The 24,974-nt window shown below is 47.5% G+C and overlaps 1 protein-coding gene across 1 annotated transcript in view; it reads right to left on the bottom strand.

The window, feature by feature from the left end:
- NR3C1 (nuclear receptor subfamily 3 group C member 1) overlaps positions 1-24,974 on the bottom strand; it is a 61,472-nt gene that overhangs the window by 11,230 nt on the left and 25,268 nt on the right. The window contains exons 3-6 of the mRNA XM_058034796.1: positions 12,650-12,813; positions 8,728-8,844; positions 4,744-5,022; positions 2,106-2,250 (exon numbers count right to left, since the gene is read on the bottom strand). Coding sequence (XP_057890779.1) covers positions 2,106-2,250; positions 4,744-5,022; positions 8,728-8,844; positions 12,650-12,813 — 705 coding nt within the window. The remainder of the gene's footprint in view (positions 1-2,105; positions 2,251-4,743; positions 5,023-8,727; positions 8,845-12,649; positions 12,814-24,974) is intronic.

Below are 24,974 nucleotides of genomic sequence, written 5' to 3'. Positions count from 1 at the left end.
GCAAAATCACAGGTTTAAACCCTTTCCAAGTACTAAATAATGGCCTAAAGCCTAAGATTTATTCAGCTGCCAAACTTTTCAACAGCTTGAATCAAGTTTCATGTGTATGTGTATAAAAACACGTATAACATATATAAAATTGCCAGCTAGTATAGACATACCTCCATAAAAAATAAATAAATTTTAGGAGTACAGACATAAAAGTGGAATATTCAATAAATATTAAATTTTTAGGAGAAGACTGAGCAAATGACTAATATGCCAGTTTAAAACATAAGAAGAGAATTTAATCCTCTTTCCTATCACAGATTCTGAGCTACTGGATGTTGCTGCTCCATGTAAGTAGCAGTAAATACACAGGAACACCCTGGACAGGGCTGGCACCAGGATAAATGCATGAAGGGCTGATGCTGCTCAAGGCTTGATTGAGGCTAAAGAAAGCCTAATTAATCCCATAAAGAAATCAATCAGTAAGTGCAGTTATGTCCAACTGAACCATCAAGTCTTGGAGTTTCCCTTTGTGAAGCTGAAGACATTGAACTCTGCTCAACAAGAGGGTAAGTCCTGAGAGCTCAGGAACACAGGACATGGTTTCTAAACCCCTGTAAAAGCCCAAGGGAATCGGGCAGGAGCAGCTGCCCCTCTCTGCAGCCACGGCCGTGTCCCCAGCGCTCAGCTCACCTCCCCACGCGGGCACAAACCCAACCAAGGGATTTATTTCTGTCTGCCTGCCCACGAGGTCTCCCTCGGTGTCTGTCAGGTTCTACCCGAGGTGGCTCTGTTTTATTGAGGGATGGGACATAAAAAGTTACGACCAGAGAGTTTTATGGAGAACCTGCAGCTCACTGGAAGGAGCTGCAGTGCTCTCAGGCAGCTCAGTGTTTTATTGAAAACAAATGTCACTCTGATCCACGATTCACCAAACTGTAGCTGGAAGGAATTGCTGTTTGCTGGAACAGCATTACCCTTTCGTTTCTGGGGGTTTTCAAGAGTTCCAACACCTAGCAGTGAAGCTCTGTGGTTTTGACCCACTGATAAAACAGCAGGAGACCTCTGGCTTACAGCAAATTAGATGTTATTGCACTTAGTGACAACATCAATTATTTCAATTCCACCATATAGAGACTATTCCACTCCAGGGACACATTCTTAGCACTTTAATAAACACAAAGACACAGATGGGCCCTCACCTGCCATCTCCTCCTTAGCTTTTAAAAAAAAAATATTATTATGAGGCAATGATTACAGTTTATAAAAGCCTGGATAAATATTTACAATAAAAAAAAAAGCAAGGGAATAAATAAAGATGAACTATAAATCGCTGATCCCACAGAAAATGTAACAATTATTATATTTTTTTAAAACACAGAAAATATTTGGGATTTTGAAGTGAAATACGACCAAAAATATTAATCTGTGCCAAAGCAGGCTAAAAGTACTGCCTCCATATCAAAACCAGAAAAGAGACAGACGAATAAGATCCAACCACCTCAACAATCTCAAATTCCCTCTTCCCCTCTTCCACAGCACAGAATTACTGCACAACACAAGCCTGGAAAAGTACAAGGAAAACGATGTGTGGTGCAAGAAAATATATGTTCAAACATTCCACCAAATTCAGCTTTGCTTGAAAGTTGACAACACAGTTCAACAAGAAAATATAAATCAGGCAGGTTGTTCCATCTTTAAGCTTGTCTTTTGAGCCCTAATTCCATCAGACCAGACAGAAATGTTTCACTCTGGCAAACTCCAAGGGCCATATTGCCACTTTGATACACTAAACAGACAGAACATTATGCAATTTGCCAAACTTTTCTCTCCATCCCAGGCATATTTTTAGCCGTGACTGTGTTGGCTCTGATAAAATGAATGATTCTAGTGAATGGTGCAGGAACAGTCACAATATGGAACCTTAAAGCACAAACACCTCCCACAAAAACTTCTGGATATAAATACACTTAATATCTCAATTACCTTCCGTTTGACTTAGAGGGAAATGCAAAGCAGGCTGCTGGAGAACACCAGGGGGAAGGGGAGGTGCTGGGGGTGTCTGTGAGCACCGAGCAGCCCCCACCCAGCCCAGGCACAGCCCAGCTCCCACTCACTCGTTAATGATCAGGTCTGGAGCAAAGCACAGCAGGTTGCCATTGGACTGCTTGTAGGATCTCCAGCCCAGAGCAAAAGCCATCAGGAACATCCACGAGTACTGCAGAAGGGTCATTTGGTCATCCAGGTGCAAATTTCGGAAACCTGGGGAAATACAAACGGAGGGGGGATCAGGGTGTCAGCTGCAAAAAGGCAACAAAGGACAGAAAAGTTGCATGGCTTGGAAAGGGAGCAGGGTTGTGAGCAGCGCAACTGCTGCTATCGGTTAACTGTGTTATCAGTGCACACGTACTGCAGGGAGTAAAAGAGATGTAATATTACAAAAAATCACAGTAGATATGTGTGTGGTTATCTGGAGCTGATGGTCAGTCAGATACATCACAAAGGCAACAATTATAGTTCACACACACTGTAATTCCCTGGGCTGCCTTCCAAAAATAACAGGGTTAGCTCCTTTTCACAAGAGCAGCCTGCTAGACAATAAATGATTTAATATCAAATGCTGTTCTTATTCAACAACAATTGCACACTGAACCTACAAAATAAGCACTGCACTAGTTACCAGCATGAACTGCTTCTAATCTCACATGTAGCATGAACAGAGCCAACTGAAGAGGGAGGAAATGAGTAAAACCTGGCAACTGGTTCCTCAAAGAGTCTGAAAATGCCACCAGCCTTGGATCTGCAGCACCAGCTCATATCAGATCCAGCCTACACTTACCAAGAAACCATCGTGCCATACGGAGCCATTATTAGAGCCTGAATACAAGTTGATTTTATCTATTTTTATTAAGCATCTGACATCTAAAGAGCTCATAACATCTGAAGAGCTGCTTCCTGAAGCTGTGCCAACAGACAGAGCCAGTGGATGAACGTGTAAGTGACTTGGTGGGTCCAAACACAGCCCAGCAATGACCAGCTCCTGCCTCCACATGACAAAGAAAGGGATTCAAAGTGACTCCAGTCTTTCTGGGTCAAACCTTGAAATGTGTGCTCAAACCCTCCCCAGGAAAAGGTTATTTTGAAATCCCAGCTAAAGGGTTTGGCAAGGAATGCTGGCGTGCTGTCAGCATGGCTGATGGGCTACAACGGGAGCAGGATATACAAATTAAACACTCATGAGGAACCACCTCAGCAAACAAAAGAAAAGAGATAAAAATGATAAGAATAGTTGCTATTAATGTAGCTATTAAAGAGAAGATTGGCATTTTCATTGAGAGCATAAGCCCTAACCTGAAGGGCTTGGCTAATTACAAACATCTCTGCTCAGCAGAGATGATGAACAGAGAAGTGTTTTATGAAATGGAATCTAAATCTGGACCTGGGAATACCAGATGGTCTCCCAAAAACCTGTCCCAGAAGGAAGTGTGTGCATGTGAGCCTCTCCTGGAGCAGAGTGAGCTAATTCAGCACAAGTGCCCAGTGCAAAGAGCCCTGACACAGAATGCCAGAATCACTGAGGGTGGAAAAGTCCCCCAGGATCACTGAGCCCAACCTGCCCCACCTTGTCCACCAGACCCCACACAACTCTCCAATCACATCTCTGCTGGACACAGATGTATTTGAGTTTTCCAGCCTTTCTTTCCCACTGTCAATTTATTTCCCCTGCTCAAAGAGACACAGTTATGACTCATAAATCTCATTATCAGGCTTTTTTCTTTTTTTTTGGCAGACCTGTTCTGTGATGTTATTTTTGGGCAACCTATGCGTCACGGAGGTGTTTTTGCCAGGGATTTTGAGAACAGGTAGTGAAGAGCACTGACAGGGGTGAGAGGGAGATAAACACTGCCCTTTGTTCTGTAGGAACAAACACCTTCAGCTCCCCTTGGCCCTGGCCTCTCCAAGACACGTGCCACGTGTCACGTCCAAGGCTGAGATCTGACATCACTTCTTCTGTGTGTCACTGCATCTTTAGGTGGGAGCTAGAACAGCAGCAAACCTCCCTCTTTGCCCAGGTAGGACTCAGTTTGAGCACAGCTGGAGAGAAAATAACACCTTGACTTCCACCCTGGAGCTGGACAGTCATGGGGAGTCAGGAAAGACCGACCCATGAATGCAGAGCCAACGAGCCAGCACAGTGATGTTGGGCTGCAGAAGTCAAGAGAACCTCATTACTAGAAGTATTCAAGACATAATTTAGTGCCCAGAGCAGCTGTGGCTGCCCCTGGATCCCTGGCAGTGCCCAAGGCCAGGCTGGACAGGCTTGGAGCAGCCTGGGACAGGGGAAGGTGTCCCTGCCATGGCACTGGGTGAGCTTTAAGGTCCTTCCAACCCAAAGCATTCTGGCATTCTGTTAATCTGAGGTGGAGACAGAGCTAATACAAATAGTTCTCTGTAATACTTTTACAACAAATATCCATTTAAATAAGAATTTCAATTCTCAAAGTGTTCAAATAAATTAACCTAATTTGTGGTAAATAAATGTTTGCATCTGCACGTTTTTCCGCTTTTCTGCTCCAGAAGCACCTGAGCCGCGAAGAAGCCCCGATACTACCAACAGTTCACGTGCACATCTTTGAGGGCAGAAATGCAGATTTAGGTTGGACAGGGAGCCAGGAAGGCAGGTTTAGGTTGAGCAGGAAGGCAGGAAGGCAGGTTTAGGTTGAGCAGGCAGCACTCCCTGTGCCCGTGCCTCACCTGGGATCGCCTTCGCCCACTTGACCGCAGCGACCACCTGGCGGCCGCCCAGCATGTTGAGCGTGGAGAGGATCCTCCAGCTGGAGTCGGGCAGGGAGCTGTCGTAGCCTGAGTAGAGCACCTCGGGCTCGATGACCTCGAGCAGGGACACCAGGGTGGGCGTCAGCTGGGGCAGCGAGGCGGGCACGATGCTCTTGCTGCCGGCCGCCTCCGGGGCCTCGCGCGCGCCCGCCGCGCCGCCCTGCTGCAGCCCCTTGATCTTCTTCTTGGTCTTGCGGGCTGCAAAGGGAGGGGAGGCACAGGTGAGGGCTGCAAACGGCCACGCAGAGAGAAACACGGCAGAGGAGATGCTGCTCTCCTCCTCACACGGCTGGCAGCAGGGCAGCGGAACCCGCACGGCACCGCTTTGCAAGGTCAGGAATTTCACACTCGTTCCAAGCAAACTCCCAGGGAAAATAATGCCTTACATTTTAATAAAAGTCACATTTATGCCAATGCTTCAAAATGTCCAGTTATGTCTGCAGGTACCTTACGAGGCTGACCCTAAAATGCAAGGCTGACCCTAAAATACAAGGCTCAATACCACCACTGGAAAGATCTGCAGGACTGCACACTTTAAAAGTTCCTTTAAATAGCAAACATAGAAACTAGGCAAAAGAAAGGAAAAAAAATATTTAATGGGTAAGAAGTTACTGGATCTTTTGAGCCAGGGAAAACGTTTTTTTTCTAAAATGCTGGGCAGGAGGAGCTTTTTCTCTTGCCAGCTCTCTTGCATATAAATCACTGCTGCGTAATTAAACCATAAAACTCATTCGCCAAATAAATAAAACATCACACAGAGATGTTAACTGTAAACTACAAAAAGTTGGAGCAACAATTTTATTAGCATCTTGTCCCTAACGGAGTCTCCTGCTTGGCTCTGGCTCTCCTGGATGCAGGCGGCCACACGGAAGGCGCTCGCTGTTCAACAGAGCCCAGACCAGCCCAGCCCCTGCCCTGGGTGCCTCAGCTCATCAGCTCATTTCTGCTCTGCAACTCCCAAGATAAATCTGCAGCCCACAAAAGCATCAGGTAGCGTGGTCATGCATTCCAAGTCCCTCCTGAGCTGTTCAGAATCCCCACAAGGCACCAAGGCAGCCCCAGATCCCCCTCCTGGACCTGCTCCCACCTCTGGCTGCAGCAGAGCCTCCAGAAACCAACTGCCAACGACAAGGAATCCTCCACAGACCTTGCACAAACTGCATTTTCCCAAAGTTTTGTAGACTGGCCACATGTGCCAAGCCTGCCATGAGGGAATAGCAAGAGTTGTTTCCTTGGAGCAAAGAGCTTCTTGTTATTCTCGTCTCAATTTTGAAATGGCTGCTTCAAAATCCTTCCATATTCTGGCTTTTTTTTGCCCCTTTATCCGTATTCTGAAGAGCAAATGAACTGCTTTGACTTAAATTTAGAAGCACATGCCTTCAGCTTCCTGCAGACACCTGGATGGAGTATTTCCAGCCCAGAAAGCCTGATAAAATTATAATCAAAATAAACAGATCTGATAAGACAAACTATTATGCAAGAATTTTTTATCAGGCTGTTACCAGTCCTGACTTAGATATATAGCTGTACCTCACAAAAAAAAAAAAAAAAAAAAAAAAAAAAAAAGAAGGTTGAGATAATGTATTTCTTTGCAATTAATTTTCAATAATAAAAAGACCACTAATTTAAAGCCAGCTCCTTAGGGCACCTTACAGGAGATAACCCCCACAGATAAGCTCAGCATGGAGAGAAAAGCATCCAAGATTTTCTGTTCAAAACAAACAAAACCCCCCCAAGCCCCAGGCTCCTGCAGTCTGGCATCCACCAGGCTGCAGAGGCTTCCTCCTCCCTGCCTGGGGGCAGATGGCCCCAGCACCTGAGCCAGGTGGGCGAGGGACCTGCCACCCCCCCAGGGCCCCCAGGCACTGCCCTCCTCCCCTGGCAGCCAGAACCAGCCCGCTGCAGGGCAAAGAACTGGAAAAATATAAAAATTCCTCAAAAAACTGAAACAAATTCCAAGCGAAGACTGCAGAAAAAACTAATTAATTGCCAAGTTTAACTGTAAAATGCAGCATGAAAAGCCAAAAAAATTATGAGACTGTTTTTTTACAGGCATAAAACTTAACAATAAATCTTTTCTTCCAGCACACCACAAAGGGAGAGGGTGCCAAGGAACACCAATTAACGGTGGGAGCGGAAATGAGAACTCAAGGAAATAAAGGCTGGAGTACAAAATATCATCTTTGTGCTCTGTAAATCTCTGGTACCTGCAGCCTGACAGTTTGATGTTTTTCCAGTCCCCTACGCCCCAAAAACCATGCAATAGAATAAAGAAAGTTCCAGAAAAGGATGAAATGCAGGATGACTGATGGACCTGAGGTCTTTTCCAACCTTAATGATTATAAAAAACACGAATAGAAAATTATCAAGTGACTAGAAAGAGCCACTTTTAATGGGTCAATTAAAATACTGCATGATAGAATGAATGAATTAATTAATTTAAATATAAATTCATTTTCTACCCAATAACTAACAGTGAGATCCACTGCAGGCACCAGAAACTGAGAGAAACCCAAAACAGGGCAGGCTCCTGGAAAAAGTCCAGCAGGAAGCCAGGAGAGTGCATGGGGCCCAAGAATGGATGGGTTGGACACTGGGGTCTCTTCTGACCTTCCACTGGTTTGCTTCAACCATTGTTCATGCACTGGGGATGCAGCTGGGGACTTTTCAAAAAGAAATTACTGTCTAAAAAACATGCAAATTTAATTCTCTTTTGAACATCAGTCATTCCTAAACTGTGACCCTAAAATAGACAAGATAAACTGGATTTTAGTCTGTTCTGCACTTTATGCTGCCTCCCAGTTTGCTTTTCTGCATGACCACTTCTCCATCTGTTCAGATCTGTCCCAAAAATCCTTGCTTTCAGGGTGTTTTTCACTCTTTCACACTACTCTGGGTTCTTCCATTTTGTGCTCCTGAGTTTCTAGATTCCTTTTCCCTCTCAGCCATAAAAGTTTCCCTCTCCCCAGCCAGGAGAAGCCCAGGAGAAGTGGTGCTGTGTCCTCCTGAGGGAGGCAAGGATGTGCTACCACAGACACCACAGTCTGTGCTTTGTTGATCTCTTTAACTTATCACTTACACCTCACCAAGGATGTTAGCACTGACTGAAATGAAATTCTGTTCATCCTTGGAGCTGACAAATACATCTTTGACATTTTTATTTTATCTGACAATTTTGATCACACACGTACCACCAGGATAACTGCACCAGTAAGTGCTGCGTTAATCTCTGCTGCTCAGGGAAAAATAGCAAACATAAAATGAAGCTGACACTAATAAAAGTGCTTTATGCCATTTTACAAGTGCTGCTAAATCTCTGGTTGATGTGGCCTTCAGATTCTCAGGAGTCATTCAGGACTCAGCAGAGAACAATGATGTGGCGGTATGTTGAAATGTTTAACCAACACTTTCCAGAGAGATTTTGTCAGATATTTAAGAAGCATCCACAGCATGAACAGAAGTATTTCAATTTTCCTAAGCTGGAAGATGCAATCCCCACTCCCATCCCTGTCCATGGTCTCAGAGCCAGGTCACTCAGACAGCACACCCTCCCACAGGTGTCACCCCTCCCTCCAGGCGTTCTCCTGGAGTTCTGTTGTCCCACATTCCATGAAAAAGCCACGAGACGTGCTGATAGGGATGGAGAACAGCCCCTGTTTGTGTGCATGCCTTATTTGTGCTGGACACACAGGGCCAGCAAGTGAGCACACACAGGAGAAGGCGCAGCACGAGCCCTGCTGCGTCGCCGTACAATGCCCAGAGAATGCAGCGCGGACTGAAGCTGCTCTCAGCAGGCCCCCAGAGTTTCCCCAGCAGTCCCCCAGAGTTTCCCCAGCAGTTCCCCAGCAGTTCCCCATCATTTCCCCAGCAGTTCCCCAGCAGCCCGGCCGGCAGGGCTGTTACCTTCCAGGTTCATGCCCGCCTGCAGACACTTGCGGTAGCGGCACGCGGGGCAGTTCTTCCTGCGGATCTTGTCGATGATGCAGTCGTTCCTGCCGGCACACAGGTAGTTGTGCTGCCCTGGCACGAACACAGACAGACAAACGTCAGCTCCCCACGCACAGACCCTGCCCCAGTGACAGCGAGGAGCACAGCAAACCTTCCCTTGCTGCACTGTCTGCCTTGCAAAAACATCGGTACCCACTGGTTTCACATATCCAAAGCATTTCTCATGTTTAGATCTCAAAGTCAATGCATTTAGGTAAAAACATTATTTTCTATTTGTTAACACCAGGGAACTTCTATTTTTAAAACTATTTCCCCTTGCATTTACCAAAGCCGCCTTCTCCAGCGGGTTTCCCATTTCTGTAAATAGTTTGACAAGAGACATAAATAATGTGCACAAACACAGTCTGAGAAAACACTTGTAAACGTTTCTACAGAGCACAGACACAGCTTCATCAGCTGGACAGTCGTGAAACCTTCCTGGAACTTACAGCCTGACCTGGACAAACCAAACTCTCTGACATTTTTATGGATTCATACATTCAGAGCAAAACTGGCCCTGAAAATACAACAAGCTGAAGTACATAAATTAAAATAACTGTATTGCTTAGCTGCTTAGAGCAGGGCAACAGAAGTACCTATTCTTAATTATATGAGTTATGTGAGTGCATGAATGTCTGAATGTAACTTATTTAGGGAAAGGTATTACCAAAGAATAGATCCTTCTCCCAGACAGGGGTCAAGGAGCATGTTTTTCCAGAGGGCAGAAAGCTGCAGCCTGCGCTTTTACTCTGTATTGCAAAGTACTGACAGTACAACATTGTGAGAAACAAACAGATTTTCCAAACACTGAATTATTAACAACAGAGTCCAAGAGTTTTCTCACAGGAAAACAGCTTGGAGAAGGAATTTCTTACAAGTCAGCTGTGAAAATTATGGGCATGCAGAGTTCATTCCTATGGCTTTGGCCAAACTTCTCCTGTGAAGCGTCTCAAGCTGATATTCCAAGGAATGTTTTTCTGAATGACTGCCCCACCTCTTCCACTCAGGGAAAAGGAGCCTTCCTGACCCTTGTGCCAGCTTTGTGTTTGATTAATGCAGACAACAGATCCTCCACTCACCATTCTGTTGCCATTAGCATCCTAACACACAGAAACACACACAGAACACGAACTGATGCCCATGTGCCAGCACTGCAGAGCAGCAGAGACAACAACAGCTCCCTGTCCCTCCTGTCGGATGAGATCACAGTTCCACACATCAACACAGGCACTCAGGTGAGGGTCCTGAGCTGCTCCATTCTATTTCCACAAATGCTTGGTTTCTTGTTCTTACTGCTCACCTATTCCTGCCTCTCCTAGGACCAAGCTACACTATTTCTTTCTATTACACTACACCAAAGCCTCTTGTCCCATGACCATTTGGGGGAGAATGAAGGGCAGTTGGTGCTCCACGTCCTCCTCCTGCCCAGGGCTGTGGAATGTGCTCCAGTTCTCTCTGCTGCTCAAACCCAGGCACTCCACAAACACTCTGCTAAAAACCAGGGGTGAGCCAAGGCAGGAGTTTCCAGGGGGATCTGGGGCACACAGGGGCATTTTTCGGAGGCTGGTCAATGCCATCCCCATCCTCATGCCCAATCCCATCCCCATCCCCATCCCCATCCCACCCACTGCCCCGTGGGCACCGGGGCTCTGACGCACTGTGGCACCAACAGCTCTGGGCCCATTTGGGCACAGCAGCCCAAAAGAGGTTGGGAATTGCAGACAAAGGACTCTGGAGGATGGAATGGAAAGTGCTGACGAAGAGGCTGATGTGGAGCAGAGCAGGAGGGAGGTGTGAGGAGCTGGGAGGATCCAGGCTGGCACATTGGGTGAAGGGCTGGGAGCTGAGCAGGGCTGGGGCTGGACAAACTCAGCCACAAGGGCTCTGGGCTCGGAAACACCACGAAATCAGAACTACAAAAAGCTGTCTCTGGCCAGCCTGGGCTCCCGCAGAAAGACCTGTGAGCCTGAAGAACTGCACATAAATCGACAGCTGCTGTCCCACCTTCACCCTTCCTCTTCTCCTCTGGTTCTACTCTTTGCTGAAAAAATGCACTTTATACTGACTTCTAGACACCGACACTTCCAGTTTCTGTGACTATTTCTGTCCCAGTACACAGGCCTGGAGGCAAAGGTGGAAAAAAGGGCTTTGGCTGAAGGCCGGATAATGAGTGTGCAGAGTCAGCTTGATCTGAGCACTAACAGGTGCCTGGCAGCCACTAATAAAAAGGATATTGCAGAAACAAATTCTTTTTACATGTGTTCCTAATAAGAAAAATGCCTATAAAAGACAAAACCGAATTATTTGTTCCTTAAAGTGAGGACTAGGACTAATGGATCCTGGAACAGTCCAGCACATCCATGTCATGGAATGGAAGGGTTTAGGGTGCTCAGCCCTTGGTGCTGTGGCCCAGCTGACTCGGTGGTGATCCATCAAAGGCTTCACTTGATCAACCTGGAGGTCTTTTCCAACCTTAATGGTTCTGGAATTCTGTGAGAAGTGGGATAATTTGTGGCACACTCAAAATGAAGGCAGAGGTGAGCCTTGAGGAACTATTGCCACAAGCCTGTTTACATTTTTAATACCAAGACAGCTGACTTATTGTGTGTCAAACCCAAAAGGAATCACTGGGGTGATTCTCTCCTGTATCAATACTTTTGTGATTTATTTAAGCTTGAGAACAGGCAAACCCATGGCTATGGCACGTGTCCAGCTGCCTTACAAACTGTTTTCTGAGGGATCTCTGGTGACCATGTTTTAATCAAAGGTACAGATGATTATTTGCTTTGCACTTGAGCTCATGCTGCCTTGTTATACCTGAGCCGCCACAGAGCCAACAGCCCTTTGTGACCAGCAGAAATCACGACATGAACTTGACTTTGCTGTCCATCCAAGGGGCTCTGCCCTTCCATGGAGCTCCCCCTGGCACCTGTGAGCCAGAACTGGGGAAAGTGCTGCTGCTGAGGGCTGAATGGTGGTTTGTCTTTGTCAAAGAGCCTTCCCTCTCCTCCAGTGACCCCAGCTGCACAAATGTCAGCAGAAAGAGCCCGGTTCAGAGAGGGCTGCACGAGGCAGGCACGGGACAGGAAACCCTGAGGCCAGAACTAGGAATGATGTTCTCAGACCTGAGCAATCACCACTTTCCCAGAAACACTGGGAATACGCTCCGGTTTTTCTGCACGTGATACTGCAGCACAGTCAGATCTTGAGGTACAACCTAGTCCCTCACAAATGGCTACTGACGCACCCAAAATCCACACAGCCCTCATTCACATTAGTTTTCCATCATCTCTGTTTTCCAGAATGGTTTTCTCTAATCCCAACTGGACAGAAATCTCAGTGATCCAATCCCACACACGCCCCTGGTACCCCGCGTCCCTGCAAGTAACACCCAGGGACATGGATGCAATTCAACCAACGTTGTTTACAGGAAAACTACAACAACCTCACACACAACACATTTACCAAGTTCCATGTAAGCTTTCTACACAAACCAACTAACCATAAATTGAAAAATCACAAACTTTACGAATCTATTCCACACAGACAAATATCTGTATAAAACCAGGACAAATAAACAAAAACAACAGTGAAAGAACATGAAAGAGACAAAAGCCAAAACAACAATAAATTCTTTTACACTGAGTGAATGGGAGCATTTTACCAATGTGAATGGAATCCATGCTTTGGATAATGCACCATTATCGATGTGATTTACCATGACAAGATCAGTGATCTAATGGGTGGCTTGTTCAGCAGGACTCTGGCAACGCCATGGATGCTGGGTTTGAAAATGGATGGTGTGTGTGGGGATCTCGTATTGATGAGGAGGTCCTACCTTCCACTGCCCTTTTGAAGAAGACTTTGCAGCTGCCACACGTCAGGACACCGTAGTGGCACCCCGAGGCCTCGTCGGAGCACACCAGGCAGAGCTTGGGAGGTGGTCCCGTGGTTGCTGAGGTTGTGGATGGAGAAGAGCTTACATCTGACCTCATTCCAGGGCTGAAACAAAGCAGAGAAACACCTTTAATTGGGATGGAGGGGAGCACAGCTGCCAGGAACAGCTTGGTGGGGCAGCTCTGCACACAGAGAGCACCAGAAATAGTTAAACAAGGACTTCTGTAAAACCCCAGAAAAGCTGTAAGGATTTTTCACGGCCTATTTGGCTGCATCAAGATTCCTTCCCTTACACGTTTCTGAAGCCAAGTTTCTTGCACAATTATCCCAGCCTTTAAAATTGACTCTTTAAACACGCTCTTACTGCATATTGTTTCCATTACTGCCACATTCCCTGCACTCTGCACAAGGGCTCCCTCCCAGCAGCACCACCGGCTGCTCCACTGGGATGCTGTTATGCAAGGAGCTGTGCAAACTGGGCCATATAGCAACAAATATTCACAGTAACAAGTGATGGCTTCACCCCAGCAGTTTGGGAGTAGAGGGAGAAATATCCCTCATTTCAGGATTTGTATGTAAATACGCAGCCCTGCTACAAATGAAGGATTGGTTTGTTAACAACAAACAATCCATCCTAATCACCTTGGAGCTGCTCCTAATCCTCAGGGCTGACCCAGCAGTGCTGGGCCAGGGCTCAGGGGCTGCTCTCACGGTGGCTTATCTTCTCTGCTCTGAAGGGAGCTGCATGGCACTCCTACAGACCAGCCCTGATCCTACAGACCAAGCAGGCACTGCCCCACAGCCCTGGAGAGGCCCAGCTGTTGTGTTCATCCACACGAGGAAGAACGTCCTTCCATGGAGGTGGCAGGCACTGGAACTCCAGGAGGTCACGGAGTGTCCCTCTCTGACACATCCCAAACCCAGCTGGGCATGCTCCTGTCTCCCCTGCTCCGGGTGACCCTGCCTGGGCAGGAGGTTGGGCTGGATGATCTCCAATCCCAGCCATTCTGTGATTCCCAACTAAGTTTGAAACGCCTAAAACATGATTTCTATACTGCCTGCTTCACTTGAAACTGATTTTCACAGAAAATCCTGTTCACCAGGGTTCCAGCCACTCTCCAGATGAAGCTAGAAAAATGACACTTTTATTTAAGGTTTTGGTGCCTCGCCTTGGAAACTCTCCAGACCATCCACGTTCCCTGATGTGGGTTTAGCATTTGTATGTGGGATGGCTTTTGCATGGAAAATTCCTTTTCCCCTCCTCAAGGAAGTCTGACTAGATTTGGTCACACATTTTAAAAAAACCCACAGCTCCAACACGCTCACGCAAACCCTAAAATTCCATCCCAAATGAAGACATTCCAACACCTGGGAGCTCTGCTTTTGCACAGGTCCATATGTCCCATCCCCAGAAATGGCCCATCCACTGATCCAAAGGATTTTGCCATTGTGCTGGTCCTTTCCTACAGGGATGGATTGAGGCAATCAAAAGACAAGGAGCAGGATCCTCCCACTCAAACACGGAGGGATCAAAGTCAAACCACAATAAATGTGTCAATGAAGTTCTCACTTTGACAAAAATGGAACCAGAAGGCAGAGAGAAGTGAAAATTACTTGTGTTAGGGGGAAAAAATGAGACAGCACAGGCAGCAAAGACCTAAGGATGTGCAGAGCCCCTAAAAGCAGAGTCTGAGCTGGGGAGAGGCTGAGCTGTGTCTCAGAGCAGAGAGGCTGAGCAGAAGAGAAAACACCAGACAGGAGCACAGCAACAGCTTCAAGGTGCTGCAAGAGAGTGGGAAGGGGAGAGCAGAGCAAGAGCAGAGCAAGGGTGGTGCAGAGCCCTCAGCAGCAAAGGCTGGCAGCAGGAATGGAGGAGAATGAGTCAAACCTGAGGAAAAAGGGAAGAAAAAGGCCCTCTTTTCCCAAAGGGAAGAATGCTTCTCTCCAGAACTTGGAAAAGAACTCAAATCTGTCACATCGCTGCTCTGCGCTCAGAAGCATCTCTGGAATGCTCAACACTTCTCCTCCGTGGCTCTGCCACGAGGCTGCCAGCCCCCACAGCGTGTCTGTCAGCCGGAGAGGGCTTACTGAGGGACTGCACCCCTGCCCATCACCCCTGGCACGGCTTTCCTGGCTTCTCCCATTAATGAATCTCCTTTTAAAGAGCTCTGATAAACCCCTCTGGTTGCACAATGCAGCCCGCAGCACTGGAGCCACGGCAGCATGGAACCCAAGCCGGTCGCACCAGCTCCACGCACCAGTTCTGAGCACAGAGCTGCAGCTCGTGGGGCTGCAGGAGCTCACCCATCCCGGGAGGGCAGCTGAGGATCCCCCTCTGCTCCTGCCCTGCTGGCTCTGGCCAGCTCTGCTGCTCCAGGCGATCCCAGGAGGAGCCCAGACACACGGGGAGAACCTCAGCCTTGAGAGCCACCCTTGGCTCTCCGCTCTCTCACAGCCTTCCTGTCTGACCATCAGACAAGTAATTCTGACCTCAAAGCTTTGCTTCCTTTCATGTGATGCACATATTACTTTCTTCTTTCATTTTTTTTTTCTTCTCTCCCCAGCTTACTGATACGTTTGGAAAAAGAAATTTGTTTCTCTACTTTTAGACTGTCATATGCAAAAAACCCCCCACATAAAAACCCCAACACTTACCTCAAAACCAAGCAATACCACTTCTACAAGCAGCAGTCACTGCCTTATTTTCTCTAAAAGTTTAGGCCAATAGCTCCTTTTCTAATAATAAATATCTCAGATTAAACACTGAAGTACAGGCTAGGAGCTATGAGTTTAAATAAGGAATATAGCACTTGAGAACTTTGCTTCATTAAAATTATTAAGAAGATGGAAACATCTTTCTATGTATAGTTTTGAAGACAGCTAATTTAGATACAAAAATAAAACTCTTTATACCTCTCACACTTCTGACAAAAGCATTTTTAAGGAAACATTCATCAGCTGTCAGGGAAACCATGACAGTGCCAAACATATTCCACTGAAACTTTTCAGCCACCTTTAATTTTTAAACGGGCTCATTTTCTGTACCAGCCCCACAGAAAATGTAATATGAGAAAGAAAACAGATGATATGACTTCTAAAGCTAAAAATAAATGATTACATTGATTAATACAGCAGTAGCCAGCAATCTAATCCGGGCTGCAGGCATATCTTCCCAGCCTGGCTGTATCAGATAAGGGCAATATTTACTGACCGTGTGGAGAGCTGCCAGCCAGCCCTGCTGGTGAACAGCACCAGGAGGGACCGCAGGGCTCTGCACGAGATTCTGTGTAAATCCCTCACCTGTACAGGTATAGCAGCCAGATTCAGTATAAATCCCTCACCTGTGCAGGTATAGCAGCCACATTCAGTGTAAATCCCTCACCTGTGCAGGTATAGCAGCCACATTCAGTGTAAATCCCTCACCTGTACAGTCACAGCAGCCACATTCAGTGTAAATCCCTCACCTGTACAGTCACAGCAGCCACATTCAGTGTAAATCCCTCACCTGTGCAGTCACAGCAGCCACATTCAGTGTAAATCCCTTGTCTGTACAGGTATAGCAGCCACATTCAGTGTAAATCCCTCACCTGTACAGGTATAGCAGCCACATTCAGTGTAAATCCCTCGTCTGTACAGGTATAGCAGCCACATTCAGTGTAAATCCCTCACCTGTGCAGGTATAGCAGCCACATTCAGTGTAAATCCCTCACCTATGCAGGTATAGCAGTCACATTCAGTGTAAATCCCTCACCTGTGCAGGTATAGCAGCCACATTCAGTGTAAATCCCTCACCTGTACAGTCACAGCAGCCACATTCAGTGTAAATCCCTTGTCTGTACAGGTATAGCAGCCACATTCAGTGTAAATCCCTCACCTGTACAGGTATAGCAGCCACATTCAGTGTAAATCCCTCGTCTGTACAGGTATAGCAGCCACATTCAGTGTAAATCCCTCACCTGTGCAGGTATAGCAGCCACATTCAGTGTAAATCCCTCACCTATGCAGGTATAGCAGTCACATTCAGTGTAAATCCCTCACCTGTACAGGTATAGCAGCCACATTCAGTGTAAATCCCTTGTCTGTACAGGTATAGCAGCCACATTCAGTATAAATCTCTCACCTATACAATTATGGGAGACACATTCAGTATACATCTCTCACCTATACAGTTACAGCAGCCACATTCAGTATAAATCCCTCACCTACACAGTTATACACAGCAAAAGGCAAATGACCACTTCCTAAGGAAGAGGTAAGGCAGGGAAATTACACTCTGAGATAATATAATAATGGAACAGCTTTCAGTATTTACGGAAACTACTTTCAACTCAACAAACCCTAATAAACTATGAGTCCTAGCTAGATAAAATAAAAAATCAAGCAGCATAGACGAGAGAGGAAAAAACCTCCCAATTGTCACCGTTCAAATCTGTAAAAACTTAGATTAAATTTCATTTTGGGAGACATGGCATTGGTATGGGGCACTAAACTTAGTACATTCCCATGTATATTTCAGAAACTATTCATATACAATCTGATTTTATTTATTTGCATAGATGTTGATTATCATTTCCACTCAATGGAACATATGGGGGCAAAATGGGAAACCTTAATGAAGGGGGTGAAATAGGAAATTTTAATGAAGCGGGAAAATGGAAAGGCTTAACGAAGATGGCGCCCCAGTAACGAGCTGTGCAGAAATGGAGGTGTTTAAATAAAGCCATTCCAGGGTTAATCATTCACCAGGGACTTCAGCCCCGGCTCAAGGGTCACCTGCAGCAGGCGGGCATGGCAACGGCCGGGGAGGGTTCCTGTCCTGGGTCCTGCTGGGGGATGGACAGACACAGCCCGGGCAGCGGGACACACGGACACACGGACAGGGAGACACAGGGACACGGACACACGGACACATGGACAGGGAGATACGGACATGGGACACAGACAGGGACACACAGATGGGACACATGGACAGGGAGACACAGACACGGACACATGGACAGGGGGACACGGACACATGGACAGGGACACACAGACAGGGATACACAGACATGACAGGGACACACAGATGGGACACACGGACAGGGACACACAGGGATACACAGACATGACAGGGACACATGGACACACGGACAGGGACAAACAGACAGGGACACACAGGGACACACGGACACATAGATGGGGGACACGGACACACGGACAGGGAAACAAAGACAAGGATACACAGACACATGGACGGGGGACATGGACACAGACACATGGACATGGACACACACACAGGGACACACGGACCTGGACACATCGACACACAGGGGCGGGACGGGTTGATCCTCAAGATCCCTTCCAACCCAAACCATCTCACGCTTCTCTGACCCTATGGAGGACAGCTCTATGGGACAATGGCGAGGGGAAGAACACCTCCAGGAACCCAAATTACCATTTCCAGCCTACAGCCTGCGCCCATTTTCACCAGTGTGCGAAAGCAACAGCCAGCCTGCACCACATTCTGTCAAACAGGAGGTCACTCCTCACACCTCCAGACACCAAAACACGGCCCACCACACACCCTGGCTCTGCAGCTCCACTGAACCAACCACTGGGAATGGATTCCTAAAAGCAAGTTACTTATTGGTGTAAGTGTATCACCAAACTAAGAGTAAAGAAACCATTTTCAATGTCATTGCCATCTGGGTCTCCTCCTTATCTTCCAGCAATGAGAGCAATGTAAACACTAGGCTGTGGACACTGCCTGATTACATTTTTTTGAGTTGTTTATTTATTTCTTCATTAACTAGAGAAACTATTAATTATTTTTATATCCTCTTAGGCAGGGAAGTAGTTTTGAGTTCAAGCAGGAAGAAATTTCAATCCAGGACTGTTGACACTAGACTTGTCATGACTATTAAAACAGGAGTGTGTTTGCCAATTGGAAATAATTCCAGAAAGGCATTTTGCTGAGAACCTGAACCATTGGCTTCTTCTGTCTCTTGAAATGTTTTCACTTCATTCTGAAGAGACTGCAAATTGGTAAGAGCCCAGTTTTTCCTCCCAGGCCTGAGCTCTGCAGACACAGAGCCAGCCCTGGCTGGCCGGGTGCCACAGAGGGGGCACAGAGCCACTGCAGAGGCACAGACTGCCATGGGGACAGACCCCAGGCTAAGGTGTCCTGGGGTGCTGAATGCTCACAGAGCCACAAATCCTCCCTCCACACAGCTCCCTTACAGACCTACCCATTCTCCAGCTTTCTTTCCTATTTTTGTTTAAAATGGAGATCTGGATGGTTTTGGTAGGAGTGCAGGTCTTGACAACAACCATGTCCTCAATGATGCCATAATAAATGAAAAATCAACTCTGGAGTATTTAACCAAAGCCTGTAGACAAAAGCCCCCAGCATTTCTGGTTTCCAGCTGCTCTGAGAACCAGGACGATTAACACGGTTTCCTTTATCGCACACCCAGATAAACACTGTATTAGAAAACCCCTGATAAGCCAGGAAATCAGATGCTGAGCTAACGGTCTCGTTCCGTGCAGCACATCTGTGACACGGCCAAGATAATGGCACCGGGAGGGATGTGGCACTGCCGAATTTCCTTCACTGCCAGAGCCACAAACTCATGGCACAGCAGCTCCTGGTGAGAGGGAGAGGGGCTCTCCCTGCCCCTGCCCCTGCCGCAGTAAATGCTGCTAGGGCACGCCACGGTTCTAACAGAAAAATGTAAAATATCAGAGATCCCTCAAGCAGCAAAGTCTCGGGATCATCCCCACCGGCAGAACACACCTTTTACCATTCCTTCACACAACCAAAGCTGGCTGCAGGACCTGTGGGTTTGTACAGTCAGACAAACAGTGCTGGCAAACGCCAGCAGCATGGAAGCAGGGCAGGAATCTGCAGATTGCCAACACAACACATGGAGCAAAGCCGCCCTGGCAGCCAGGGCTCCCCAGGGCCAGCGGTGTGTCCAGCCTGCACCACGGCATCCCCAATCCCTGAGGAGCACCCACCCTGCCCAGGGCACCCACCCTGCCCAGGCACTGCAGCTCCAGCCTGCACCCTGCCATCCCCAATCCCTGAGGAGCACCCACCCTGCCCAGGGCACTGCAGCTCTCAGGGAGCACCACAGCTATCCCCAATCGCTGAGGAGCACCCACCCTTCCCAGGGCACCCACCCTGCCCAGGCACTGCAGCTCCAGCCTGCAACATGGCATCCCCAATCCCTGAGGAGCACCCACCCTGCCCAGGGCACCCACCCTGCCCAGGGCACCCACCCTGCCCAAGGCACTGCAGCTCCAGCCTGCACCCTGCCATCCCCAATCCCTGAGGAGCACCCACCCTGCCCAGGGCACTGCAGCTCTCAGGAGCACCAGGAGGGGCTGCTGGCAGCTCCCCAGGCTCCAGCCCCAGGCCAGCGCTGTGAAATGGCGCCCGCTCCCATCTTGGCATCACCGGGAGTGACGCCGGAGCAGCGGCCGCGCTCCCGCTGGAGCCTCTCCAGAGCGTAAAGGCTTCAAGGGCACAGGCAAAGCTTTCTTGGAATGGATAAATGGTAATTGATGTTGCAGCTGCAACCTCAGCCAGAGCTCTTGGGATTTCAAATGTACTACAGACCTAAAGCATTTATGGCCAGAATATGATAATTAAATTATATGTTCTAAACTTTTATATTTATTACAGTGCTCCAGTAAAGCGGCCAAAAAGTCTTACCTTCAAGGGTAGAATTCATTTCTATATGAATCAATTTAGGCATACTTTTCCAAAGCTTTGTGCTGCTTTTTAAATTTCATTGTTCACCCTTCCTTCCCTAAATAAAGAGGCAGCAAAAAAAGAGACCGAGACATAAGCCAGTACCTCTATACTCAAATACAAACTTTGCATAAAAATATGGAATCAAATCATCCTGGGCCATACCAATTGTTTAAGCTTTGCTGGATGACAAAATAGCCATTTGATCTAGCTGTATTTACAGCCTGTGGATCATGTCAAACCTGCAGGCACAGGGAGACGTTCTGTGCTCACAGACTGAGGTGAGCCAGGACCGGGACAACTGAAAAATAATGCAGTCTACAACAGAGCGCTAAGGTCTGAGTAAAATTAGATTCTTTTTTTTAAATTTTCAGCGCATCCCAAGAAATGTCTCAGCCTGGATAAAAGAAGGCTCAGAGGGGATCTTCTAGCTCTACACAGCTCCTGACAGGAGGGGAGAGCCACTTGGGAGTTGGCATCTGCTCCCAGGGAGCAGGGACAGGAGAGGGAACGGTCTCAGGCTGGGCCAGGGCAGCTCAGGGTGGGCACAGCAGGAATTTCCCCATGGAAAGGGGGCTCAGGGCAGGCTCAGGGTGGGCAGAGCAGGAATTTCCCCATGGAAAGGGGGCCCAGGGCAGGCTCAGGGTGGGCACAGCAGGAATTTCCCCATGGAAAGGGGCTCAGGGCAGGCTCAGGGTGGGCACAGCAGGAATTTCCCCATGGAAAGGGGGCTCAGGGCAGGCTCAGGGTGGGCACAGCAGGAATTTCCCCATGGAAAGGGGGCTCAGGGCAGGCTCAGGGTGGGCACAGCAGGAATTTCCCCATGGAAAGGGGGCTCAGGGCAGGCTCAGGGTGGGCACAGCAGGAATTTCCCCATGGAAAGGGGCTCAGGGCAGGCTCAGGGTGGGCACTGCAGGAATTTCCCCATGGAAAGGGGGCTCAGGCACTGGAACTGCCCAGGGAGGGTTGGATCCCCATCCCTGGAGGTGGCACCTGGAGGTGGCACTGGGGGCTGAGGGCTGGGGACAGGGTGGGGATCAGGCACAGCTGGGACTTGGTAACATTAAAAGTCTTTTCCAACTTCTGTGGATTCTGGGGTTCTGTTTCAGATCTCAGCAGCCTCAGAGATGCTTTATCTCCCTTAAAAGCAGGTTTTTAGTTTTCTGAACCTTGCAAACAAACCAAGAGTCAAACTAACTGCCCAAAAATGTATTGTCTAAACACTGACCCTTTAACACACCAGTTTCATGGGCCAGCACTTGGAATTCAACAGCAGCAGAACTGCACTGAGACATTCTGTGGCGATCACAAGAGATTCATGAGCTCAGAGCAGCCCCAGCATTTTGGCTCTTCCTCCACAGTCAGCATAGATCGGATCTGACCCCTTATTCCAGCACACATTAATGTTGTACCAGAGGAACTGAACTTAAAATATTAAACAGGACTTGTTCCATTAATGACCTCAGCATGGGCCGTGTCCAGTGCTCGTGTCAATCACAGGACTGTGTGCAGGCTGCCAAACGATGCTGCTAGGAAAGGAGAGACACGTCTGGAAAGCTGATTCTAACATACATGGAAAAATATTAATGATACAGAAAGAAAGGCAGTCAAATATTAAAGTAAACTGTAGTAGAACCATAGAATCCCAGAATGGTCTGGATTGGAAAGGACCTTAAAGATCCCCTGCCATGGCAGGGACACCTCCACTGTCCCAGGGTGCTCCAAGCCCTTCCAGCCTGGCCTTGGGCACTGCCAGGGATCCAGGGGCAGCTACAGCTGCTCTGGGCACCTGTGCCAGGGCCTGCCCACCCTCAATGTCCCATCTAGCCCTGCTCCCTGGCAGTGGGAAGCCATTCCCCCTTGTCCAAAGTCCCTCTCCAGCTCTCTTGGAGCCCCTTTAGGCACTGGAAGGGGTTTCAAGGTCCCTTGGAGCCTTCTCTTCTCCAAAAGCCTCAAAGCTGCAGTATAGTCCTTCCACAGTCAAATAACCATCAAGACATAAATAAATTTAGAGCTGCAATTAGGAAGTTCATTTCTTCTATTCTGAAAAAACACAATAAAATCAAGACTCTCCTGCTGCCAGTGGAACAGTGGTCTGGACCTGGAGCTGTATCAATGTGGACACACACACTGATTTACCACCTCATGCTTTTAGCTGCACTGCAGAGCTAATTCCTGCTTTACAACAACAAATATCAGTAGAAATACAAAAAAAAGAAACTAAAAGCAATGCAACACAAATAACAGAGCAGAAATAACACCCTAACTCTGAGCAAGAGGAAGAGGAGAAGGGAAAGATGAAGAGAAGGCAAGAGAAGCAGAAAGGAATGTTTTTCCCTCATTCCTTCTCCAGCCCTTCCAGGAAGCTCTGTTCAGAGGGAAGGTGATACTGAAGCAGGTGAGGCTGCTGAATTCCCCGGAGCACAAACCCCATTTCCCCATTTCCCTGTCTCCCTGTCCCTCTGGAGGGAGCCCTGCAGACTCAGGTCCTGCCCAGCACGGGCTCCCTCAATGGGAGGCACACTCTCACACATGCAGCCCTTCATTATGGAATATTAACCAGCGTGTTGCACTCCGGGCTCTGCTTCAGTGCAGATCTATGGAGAACAGGGATGGGGACCTGTGCCAACTTTAGGTTTTGGCCTCGGTCCATTTGGTGCAGGGCCAGAATGACTTGGTTGACTGTTGAGTCATCAGTTGGTTCAATTGACATTATTTTACATTTGACTGGTTATTGTTCTTTAAACTTTGAACAGGAGTCCAGAAGCTCAAAAAACACCAGTGGACCAAAAAGAAAGCAGCCAAAACAGAGTTTAAACAAGGCATGTAAGCAAGAAAAATACTCTCAAATGACGTTTGCTATTAGCAGAAACTACTGAGAAATCAAAATCCACCTCGTGGTTTAAAACGCGTCTGTTATATTCCCAGTATATGTAGGAAGGAAAGCAAACTTTTTCCCCCAAAATAAATCAACTGGCGAATGAGAACTGTATTATTAACAGCAGCATATTCCTGAGATTTTGGATGGGCAATGGGCACACTGGTCATTTGCTTCAGTGCTCAACCTACAAGTGACAATGAAAAGATTTAACCCCCAGAAGGTACTGCTTCAGTACTGAAGGCACCCTTCTGTTTGGCAGAAGAGATGCCCATAAACTGTGGTGGTTTGCGACATGAAATAAACTCGTTACACGGATAATCTGCATTTACCAACAGGAATCTGTACTGAAGGTTCATTCCTGTTGTTTTCACACTGATTACTAAACTCACTGTGTTTCCACTCTCATTTCAGGTATGTATTCAGTATGTTCTGATCCCCTGAGAGGGAAATTCATTGTTATAGCCACTTATTTTCATCATCAGCTAAAGAAACAGCCAAGGAGGAGGAGCCTGAGCTGGCTTTAATGAGAAGAGCAGTGGGAAGGGAGACCGGGCTTTGCTACAATAAACCCGCCAGGACAGAATCAGCTTTTGTGACGGCTTCCAAGAGCATGGAAAACAAACAAACCCCCATAAAAACATCATATCCTGGGTACTTTGCTGGAAAACAGAAATACTGGTGATGATTTTGAGATCTTAGTCACAGGGATGACGACTGCAAGCTGCTGTCAGCGCCACGGGCCCGAGCCGAGGTGCAGTGCCAGCTCGTGTGGATTGTGCTCCCTGTTTAGTCATGAGCACCAACGTCACTTTAAAGGGTAGCGATTCCTTTTTACCATCTTACAGAGGGAACAGGAATTCTTGCAGGAAAGGCAAGGAGCAAATTCAAAATTCAAAAATCAGAAGGTTGCTGACGGATGAGCACAGTGATGGCTCAGGGCCCTGAGGGAGAGGCTGAGGCTTCCCCCCAAACCCAACAAAAGCTTTTCTTCCTGTTTCACATTTAGTTCATGGTGCATTTTATCTTTCATATCCAGATCTGTGTGTCTACATAACAGAGTTTAAAACTGAGTGAATCTGTTTAAAAAGCATTTCCCAAACTCCTACAATCACTTTTAGCACCCTTCAGAACACAATCTCACTTAACTTTAACTGGCCCGACACAGGGGATGCAAAGAACAAATACGAAACCACTCTTCCCTGCACAAACAGGAAGAAAAGCACGTCCTAAGTTTGTTTAATGACACGAAATCAGCCACAGAAACTTGTGTAATATTCTCAGAAGGGCCAGCGAGGAGCAGCACCCCAGACCTGTATGACGTGTATATTGTATGTCATTTCCAAGGCATTTTAAGTCAACTTTATTGAATTATCCTGAAGAGTGCTGTAATTACTTTTGTCAACACTGTTAAGCAATTACAGATACAATTTCTGCTATAACATGCACACACAGTAGGTTATTACCTGCTTTTATTTCCACTTGGCAACCATGTCACACAAGACTATAAAGATGTTTCACCACATCCCTCCTGCTGCCCACACCCCGCCTTCGCAGGCAATTCTCACCTTGGGGCTTTGTGGTGTGCTTTTTTCCCCCCATGACACTTTTAGCTCTCGCCTTCTCTCCCTCTCAGGGCTCCTGGCATTT

Source organism: Melospiza georgiana, chromosome 15 (assembly GCF_028018845.1).
Source record: "Melospiza georgiana isolate bMelGeo1 chromosome 15, bMelGeo1.pri, whole genome shotgun sequence".
Classification (NCBI taxonomy): Eukaryota; Metazoa; Chordata; class Aves; order Passeriformes; family Passerellidae; genus Melospiza; species Melospiza georgiana.
This window is presented reverse-complemented; position numbering and strand designations above follow the sequence as displayed.